Source organism: Eulemur rufifrons, chromosome 6, assembly GCF_041146395.1.
Source record: "Eulemur rufifrons isolate Redbay chromosome 6, OSU_ERuf_1, whole genome shotgun sequence".
Classification (NCBI taxonomy): domain Eukaryota; kingdom Metazoa; phylum Chordata; class Mammalia; order Primates; family Lemuridae; genus Eulemur; species Eulemur rufifrons.
In genome coordinates, this window is record NC_090988.1 from 91,582,313 (window position 1) to 91,592,089 (window position 9,777).

Consider the following 9,777-nt stretch of genomic DNA (forward strand, 5'->3'; position numbering starts at 1 on the left):
ATATGTTTTACTAAAACACATTGAGTTGGGAAAGGGTTTGGGCAATGATCGAGAAGTTGTGATAAGTGATATATTCTATGAACAACAAATATTTGAGATTATAGAGCAAAATGAATACTTAAGAGATATTAAAATATTTTTGTTTTATGATTCTGTTCAATCAGTAATGTAAGACAAATGTCCTGTTAAAATCTTCTTATTTTTAATGACTCATTTCATTCCTATGATTTTTTGAAGCATATAACTTTCAATGCATTTTATAAATAAAAAAAGCTATATAAATGGACCTAAATAAAAAACTCTGTATAACCAATTAACCTGTCCTCCTGGGACCATAAAAGAGTGCCTCTATGTTTCTGTCATGACAATAACCTAAAATAAAATTAATGCTCTTGATAAGCTGAATTATGTTACATTTTTCAAAGATGAATTATAATTGCTAAGTGATTACAATACAAATGGCATATGCAATTAATTAAATTGCTAGAATTTATTATAGGATTACTTAATATTCATCCATTAAGAGATGACAACTATTAACATTTTGTTTAGACTAGGATTCCAGTTTATTTCATAGATACACAAAGAGGCAATATAAATCATTATAATTGATACAGTAATGTAAATGTGACTTGTCCTTTGTGTTTTTTTCCACTGAACATATATTTATGTTAATAACTTTTATATTACAACTTAACCTCTATCAATTGGGTATTTTTTTTAAATTTAACTAACCTTAAACATTACCACAGTATAATGCTATGAACTTGCCAAGGGAAATTGAGGCCCCATTTATAGTGGCCTTAGGAGAAGGTCTACATTCTTCACCGCTGACTCCCATTTGTGCAGTTGCTGTATAGCTGTTAATAGCACCACACCTGTTCTGCAGAGTAAGGGCAAGAAGAGGAGCCCACCGGCTGATTCTCAGACTACAAGGTGTAATCAATCTCTGGGGCTGCTGATCCTGGGGACATCTGCTGACATAATTGGGGCACACTGGTGAGGAACAGTGGGTCCAAGAAGAGATGTTCTTTACATCGAATTATCTCTGTCCCTGATAACTTATTTCAAGCCTAGGCCAAAAGGCAAGAAGTGTTGATGGATGTCATCTAAGGTGAATGTACTAGGATAAAATAAAAGGAAAGGAGTTCTTTTTCTGGTAAATTTACAAAAACTCCTTTTTGCATCATTTTTGTGGGGGGCATTATTTATTAAATAACTCCTTTTAAATGTTATCCTGGAGCCAAACATTATAAATAAAAAAGCAGAAATAATGGGGAACAAGACAGGCAAGGGCCTTGTCTTTGTGGAACTTCGAGTCTAGAACAAGAGATTCCTTATTTATTCTTATTCATTTATCTACTACTTATTTATGTTGAAGTGCTGTGTTGGACATTTAAGTGGTAATAATAATATTATACAGGAAGAACACAAACCAGACTAAGTCTGATTCTCTAAAATTCCCTTTGGCTGAGCAATTGTTTATTAAATCCATTTTTTTAAATTTCAGGATATTATGGGAATACAAACATTTTGGTTACATGTTATGACTTTGCCACACCCAAACCATGATTTGAGGCATGCCTTTCCTCTACAATGCTCACCATGTCCATTAGTTGTGAGTTTATCCACCCCCAACTCTCCAACCCCCAAAGAATATTACTACCATGTGAGCACCTTAGTGTTGATCAGTTAGTGCCAATTTGATGGCAAGTATATGTGGTGCTTATTCTTCCATTCTTGTGATACCTCACTTTGGAGGATGAGAGGGTTTGCTATAATCCATGATAGCTCACTGGGACATACAAACAGACAAAGGAAGTATAAAAGGACCCTCTTTGCAAAACAACAAAACGAGCCTGTTTCTACTCCTCCCTGGTTTAGAGGGAAGACTAAAACCAGTAATTCCTGCCCCCTACACACAATTTAGGCATAAGGTAAGTAACTGAAAATACCTTGAAGTTGTTTTGGTGAGACTACAGGAACCTACGTCAAAGCACATGATATTCAACTCCCAGAATCTTTTAATATCTTTGAATGGACATCCCGGTTTCATCCAGAACATAATTTGTTTTTTATTGCTTTTATCAGAGCACCTTTCACATCCTTATTCCTTAAGCTGTAGATTAGTGGATTTAACATAGGTATGACAACTGTATAGAAAACAGAGGCCATTTTGTCTGTGTTCATTGAGTAACTCGAGCTGGGTCGGAAATACATGAACAGGAGTGTGCCATGAAATACAACCACAGCCATCAAGTGGGAGGCACATGTAGAGAAGGCTCTGTATCTTCCCTCCGTTGAGTTCATTCTAAGGATGGTAACTATGATGTAGCCATAGGAGAGAAGGACAGTGACGATGCTGCACCCCACAACATAGCCAATGAAAGTGAACATCACTATCTCATTGATGGATGTGTCTGAGCAAGAGAGGGCTAGTAAGGGTGGGATGTCACAGAAAAAGTGATTGATGACATTAGAATTACAGAATGACAACCTAAATGTGCAGCAGGTATGGATCGCAGAATCTATCAACCCTACAATGTAGGCAATGATCACTAGCTGGGTACACATCCTCCTAGACATGGTGATTGTATAAAGAAGTGGATTGCAAATGGCAACGTAACGATCATAAGCCATGACAGCCAGCATGAGACATTCCACATCTGCAAAGGCCCCGAAAAAATACATCTGAATTGCACATAAATTATATGAAATCCTCTTTTGCTTAGATAAGAAATCAGCCAGCATCTTGGGAGAGACAGTGGAGGAGTAGCAGACATCACAGAAAGACAGATTGCTCAGGAAGTAATACATAGGTGTGTGAAGTCTGGGGTCCATCCTGATCAGCAGGATCATCCCTAGATTGGCAATCACAGTTATACCATAAACCAAGAGGAAAAGTACAAAGAGCCCCTGCTGCACGTCCTGTTTGCCAGAAAGTCCTAAGAATACAAAGTCAGTGAACACAGTGCAGTTCTCAATGGTCATCACTCAGATCTGGAAATCCCTGGTGTGACAGAAGAAAATGGAAGTGGAAGATTAACATCATCTTACTATGTTAATGGTCAAACTGTTCATCTTTTTTTTTGTTGTAACTAAAAGAAAAATGATATAAACAACGCTAGGATTGTTTAAAATAAACTGACTCTTCTGGAAATATACCCAATTTAATATAAATCGAAAGAACAATGAGATCTCTTGTATATGCAAGGCATGGTACAGAGATTGTAGCACACTTTCATCCAAATTAAATCATGCTATTTTCATGCAAACATATTACTTATGTTGATGATGAGTTACGCTCTTCTGATATATTAAGGAATTGGTGTCCTCAGAGTTCAAAGTAATAGTTCTTATAATTAGTTCATTCAGATAGTCCACATCTTCTGACAAAATTGTTGTTCTCAATTTTGTAGAAATGTTATATCCTGTACTAGAGAAGCATAGTTAAGTGAGAAGTGCAAATAATGAATATATCCCATTATTTTTCTGTCATAATTTAAACTGTGGAGCGGGCTGAGCTATGGCAGCTTCCTACATATAACATTTCTCCACTTCCCCGTTAACCCCTAGGGCCTCTCCAGCGTGGATAAGCAAGCCTGCATCCCATTGTCATTGGGATATGGAGAGTCTGTGGTTCACAAACCACCGGAGTAGAAAGGCTGGTGTTTGCTAGAGAAGCCAGTAGAAAGGTGTCCACAAAAAGTAAGCTAGAGTGGGCAGATAGGAGTATGTCAGGCCTAACCATGCTCCCCTCTGCTGAAAGCTACTGTTGCTCAGGGGAGATTATAAAGCACATTTTGAACCTAATTGCAGGAATGGTGGTAGCACAGAGGGCAGAGAGGCAAAAATAAAGGACTATGGTTTACTATATGAGTTCCTCTCGCCTGATCAACTAGAATCCGTACGATCTATTCACCAACAGATCAGATATGCAAGAATATTTTTTTTATTTCAGCATATTACAGGGTACAAATGTTTAGGTTACATATATTGCCTTTGCCTCACCCGAGTCAGAGCTTCACGTGTGTCCATACCCCAGTTGGTGCACACCACACCCATTAGGTGTGAATATACCCATCCCCTCCTAACCCCTCCCATCTGCCTGACACCCAATGATTGTTACTACTATTTGTGCACTTAAGTGTTGAACTACCATTTGATCCAGAAATCCCATTACTGGGCATCTAGCCAAAGGAAAAAAAGACACTCTATAAAAGAAAATCTGCACTAGAACGTTTAAAGCGTATAGCAAGAATATTCTTATGCCCACAGTCCCATAACTACAGAGAATTTCATTTCTTAACTATGTTCCTCATCTCGATTCCCCAGAAATTATAAAACCACAATTAGAAATCACCTTACCCCAGTTAGAATGGCTTGTATTAAAAATCCAAGAACAATAGATGCTGGCATGGAAGCAGAGAGAAAGGAATGCTTTTATACTGTTGGTGGGACTTGAAATTAGTAGAACCTGTATGGAAAACAGTATGGAGATTCCTCAAAGATCTAAAAGTAGACTTCCCATTCAATCCAGCAATCCCACTGTTGGGAATCTACCCAAAGGAAAAGACGACTTTTCATCAACGTTGTCTTGTGCTCTTTGATCTCTGTTTCTCTTGCATACCTCTGAAATCCGCTGGCCTTTGGTTAAAAAGGTTAGTGGTGCTTGGGAGGCCAATTGAATTCTAGATCCTGCTGTTATATTTTATCTAAACCAATTATAATCTATATAACATCATACATGCCCCCTCTGTTCTGTGGAGATATAAGAAAAGTGGAGCTGAAGGTAGATGAAGATCAAAAAAAGGATGACATTTGAATAATGGTATAGTGATCAATGTGCAGGTCTCCAAAACCTTGACTTAAACTTATCTAGATATTTGTCCCTATTGACATATCTTTAAAAATAATGATTTCATTTATAATTTAACATTTTAAAAATATATATAAAAGTAGAGGTAAGAGACTAAAAATTGTAATATTGTGTGGCCACATCTATAGTCCATGCTAGCATTTTGTTGTATTCCCTGCTATGTATTTAATATGTATATATTTAAAATAGTAAATGAAAAGATTACAGTAATTAAAAGAAATGTTCCCATTGTTTTATATTCTCCTTTGGTTTTGTAAGATGCTAAATAAATATTCAAAATAAATTAGAAAACATCCAAAAATATTAGTACCTGATGCGGAACTATTGACTTCTTTGTTGGACACAGCTTTATCAGTGCAAAGGTTCAGTATTGTCTCCTGATTGCCCTGGGTTATATAACTAGCTGTGTGTGTGGTCCCTAGATGTCGAGCACTTGGTCTCACAGGAATACATGGAAAATATAATAATATGGTTTAACACATAATATTTTATACAGGTAGGATGATTAAGGAAAATATACAGATCTTTTAATTTTTTTTCCTCTGTTCCTATCTAGCCTAATGCCCAATATTATATATAATTAGCAATAGTAAAATGACTCTAGTCAATCAGCATAATTTTCAGTTCACCAACATCAACAGAGGCATTTTGTTTTAATTACATACTGTACATAACAAATTCTCACCCTCACACACTTGCACAGACATATATACAAACAGTTTTCTCTAAACACATGCACAAAATAAGATTTTTGTAAAGACAGCAATAATTAATTATCATCATTCTTCTGGAAAGAGTCTAAAAAAAATTAATTGTCATCACATTGCCTAGGGATAATCAGATTTTTTGTTGTCTATAATGTCAGATTTTTAATTTTTAAACAAAAATGATGTCAGAATAAACACGCTTTCTATATAAATAATACTATTAGAGATAATGCATTGATTTCTATTTATGTACATTAATTGCTTTAATTTTTCCTCTGCTAATGGCCATTTGGTTTATATATTAATGCAATTCTTCAAATCATAAGTCTGATATGAGTAAAATTACATATACATAATTTATCCTATTCAAGTGTTACGTTAAAATGTATTTTAAGAAATGGCCTTTAAGGACAGGAGATTTAACCTTTAATAAAAGACAATTTTGGACTTGGTCAGGTGTTTTATATTGTCTAATTATCGACACATATTATCATCTGTTTCTTGTATGTTCTGAGTTGTCTCAAAACGATTATATGATGCAAAATCTGAAACCTGGTGCTGATAAGTAAACTTCTAGAATGGCACAGACATTAAGTTTCATTGAATCCACAGGAAATGCTTACAATAGATTTCTGAATAAAGTGCAATGAAGTATATTTGTCTTAAAAGATCATTCTCTTAAATACTCCCATAGAATACAGTGGTATGTTTACACGAAAGTGATGTCTGAAAATTCACAAAATTAATGACCCATAGACTCCTCAGAGGCCATTCAGTTCTCACCTCTCACCCAGGACAGGATCCCAACAGTGACTGAGGGCAGGAAGAGTGAATAAGGTTTGCTACATCGTGGGGTGATTTGTTTAATTTATATCAACCAGGCACTTGAACATCATTAATATTGGTGCTAATAGAAAATAGTGTGGAGAGCCATTGCACTGCACAATTCCAGGAAACGAATGGAAAATAAAGAAGTTGGTGCCCCTTGAAGTTTTGCAACCTGGTAGCCTGGGGGTATATTTTTTGTAGTAGTCATCCTCTAAGTGATATTTTATAATATGTGAATCATTACAGTGCACTTACAAGTGTAGGTTGCTGCGTGATCTTTAAATGTCTGTTGTTGATGGATATTTCAAGAAAATACACAATAATCATGTAATCAGCTGTACATCCTGAGTGTTAATGTGGTTTAATTTAATTGTCACAAATACTAAATATGCAAAATTTGTGCAGACATCAGCAAAAAAATGTGTGTGACATGTAACAGTTCATGCACTCCAATACTTCAGATAATTTCATATTTTTTTTCTGAAACCCCACTTGGGGTAAATGGAGTCATAGGTTTTGTTGTTATTTTTGTTTGTTTTTCTTGTGTGTTGTTATGGAATTTCCCCCTTGCTTTCTATAAGGCTAGAATATTTGTTGCATGAAATTTAATAAAATTAATATATTTATTATTTTTTGAAAAGTGATTCTTAGTGAAAATTTTAATGACTTTTTATATTTTATTGTCATTTTTTTGTGTGTGTGATGATCCCAATACCAAAATGCCAAATGTATTCCTGTGGGAGATATTGTTGAGGCAAAGCTCAAACCATCTACGTAATTGCTAATAAATTTGTATCAGGTAAATTCAAAAAAGTAATATTTTTGTGTTATCCAAGACCATTACTATCGTTGTCTATTTCTTTGGTGCATATTTGGAGGAGGTAGAGTCATCCTTGGTCATCTTCTTCTGATTCCTTTCCAAACTCATTTTTCCCTCATGTGCTTCCCTGTCTCCCGAGATGCCAAATTTCCTCAGGCTACACTCTGTTTAATCAGGATCCAGATTGTAACTTCATAAACAGGGCTGCTCCTCAGAGCATACAGTCTAACTCCCTCTCCCCATTCGTACCAGAGCACAGGGAGCAATATATTGTTGAAAATTGGCTAATTTAAATTGCCTTCCAAAGGGATTTGTGCTTTAATAGGAAATGACATTTTTAATCACGGGGAGCGGGGGAAAGACATAAAGTAGAATTTAAGACATCAAAGACAAACTGTGAGAAAAAAATCAAAACAAAATCATCCCCATCTACATGGCTTTTCTGGTTTCGTTGGTGCCACTAACCATAACACTATGTAAGAAACTGTCTAAATATAAAGCTCTTCCTTCAGAAAATAGTTTCCGGTCCTTGAGTCATGAGCCTTTACCAAATAAGTTTAGTGTGTGATATTGGTACCAAGGAAAACTAAGTTCACTAATCTCACTCTTGCTGAAAATAAGAAAAACAGTGCCTGTGGATTGCTATCATCTATGCTCTATAAGCAAGGGAGCACACTTTTAGTAGCATAAAGGATAATTATTTAATGAAATACTCTATAAGAGTTGTGTGATTTATTAATTTAACAAGTGTAGTTTGAAAATGCATTGTGTACTGGAAACTATTAGAGATTTAAAAAGTAACAATGAAATCCTGAAGTTGCTTACAATCTGATAGTAAATAGCTTTTGTTTTTCGAAAACTTTTTAAAGGTTTTATAGATGAATTTTTTAAAGGTGTATACATACATACATACATATATATGTATGTATGTATGTATACACCTGCACACACACATATATAACCATCAAGTGAATTTTCAGAAATAAAAACATTCCTGCACCTAGAACCCAAAACAAAACTCAGAACATAATCAGCATTTCAGAGACTGTCCCTTACCCTAATATAAATTGATGTCCAATATGATAGTTTGGTTTTGTATATTTTAAAACAAATTTAGAAGTGAAATCATTCAGCTTGTATTCATGTCTGTCTAGATTCCTTCACTCATTTTATATAAGATTCCTCCATACTGTTGCATGTGGTGGCAGTTCATTCATTTTCATTGTTATGTGGCATCTTAATGAACAAACACGCCGTATGCTATTTATTAACCTCCAAAGAATGGTACTGCGATCATTTCTGAACAAACCTTGGGTGTATATATTCACTCAGTTTTATTGAGTATAAAACAAGGAATGGAATTTTTGTGCCTTAGGTATGCACATGTCCAGCTATGTTAGATACTGCCAAACACTTTTGGAAAGTTCAATGCCAATTCTGACTTCTACTGCCCACATGCACAAACTATAGTTTTTTCATATCCACACTAATACTTGAAGTTAATATTATCAATTGTTTTAATTTTAGACATATTTAGGTGAGGCATAGTACTGCATTGAGGGTTTAATTTTTATTTACATGAACCCTAATAGTTGTGTAACCACTTCAGTGACCTGTCTACTAAAGTCTGAAGGCAGAATGGAAGGCCAGTTAAAGGGGCTGTGTTTAACAGTATCTGGCCTTTCACAGCTCACACATTTTAGCTTACATCATTGTCATTGTCATTTCATGTTGAATCAGTCTGGAGACACAATGTATGTAGTTCTTTTTTATGAAGACAAAGACACTCATTATTTTTGTTGTTTTGTTTTGTTTTTTAATACTACATCTCTGATAGCAGGGATAGGTTTACAAAGTAATAGGCTCATGTATATACAAAGAAAAAATGTGGCTATGAGAACGGACCTTATAGATAATCTAGTGTGATCCTATCTATTGAGAGAAACGAGGTACTGATGTCTAGTGAGGAAGAGTGACTTATTAAAAATTTAGAGTGGCATTGGGTGCTTAGTTCATAAGTGCATTTCTAGAAAGAGAAGTCCAGAGAGATTAAAAGTTGCTGCCTCTGGTTTTAACACAGGACCTCTCACTTACTGTGCCATTTGGAATTATTACAGCTCTATTTTAACAAGTAAAGTTATAGGACCTATTGCCAATGTGTATCTGTCTCTTCACTGTTTTATACATATATCCAAATCCACCATAACTGTGTCATTATTACGGTTAGGTATTTCAGTTTCAAGGCTGAAGGAAAGAAGTCAAGACACAGAAGCATGCCCACAGTGTTAACCTACTACACACAGTCATTGGTAGTATCATATTGGACAATACTGTGTCCAGCAGTCATTGGTAGCTGTGTGTACAGAGACAGAGAATGGAAGGGAATGTTGGGTGTTGAACTGGACAAGCTAGAACAGATCAAAGCCTTTTGACATAGGCTTCCCCTATTTCTGTGGAATAATAAGATGGAAGGGTTAGTTCAGGCGATCCGCCCCAAATTCCTTTGTAAGTCATGAATTTTCTAAGTTATATTTCCAATAAGT

General features: G+C 35.4%; 1 protein-coding gene across 1 annotated transcript; it reads right to left on the reverse strand.

Moving 5' to 3' along the window:
- Nucleotides 1-2,052: 2,052 nt before the first annotated feature.
- On the reverse strand, nt 2,053-2,991 carry LOC138384952 (olfactory receptor 5W2-like). Its single transcript, XM_069470593.1, has one exon. The coding sequence runs from the start codon at nt 2,989-2,991 to the stop codon at nt 2,053-2,055; it is 939 nt and encodes a 312-aa protein (XP_069326694.1).
- Nucleotides 2,992-9,777: the final 6,786 nt, after the last annotated feature.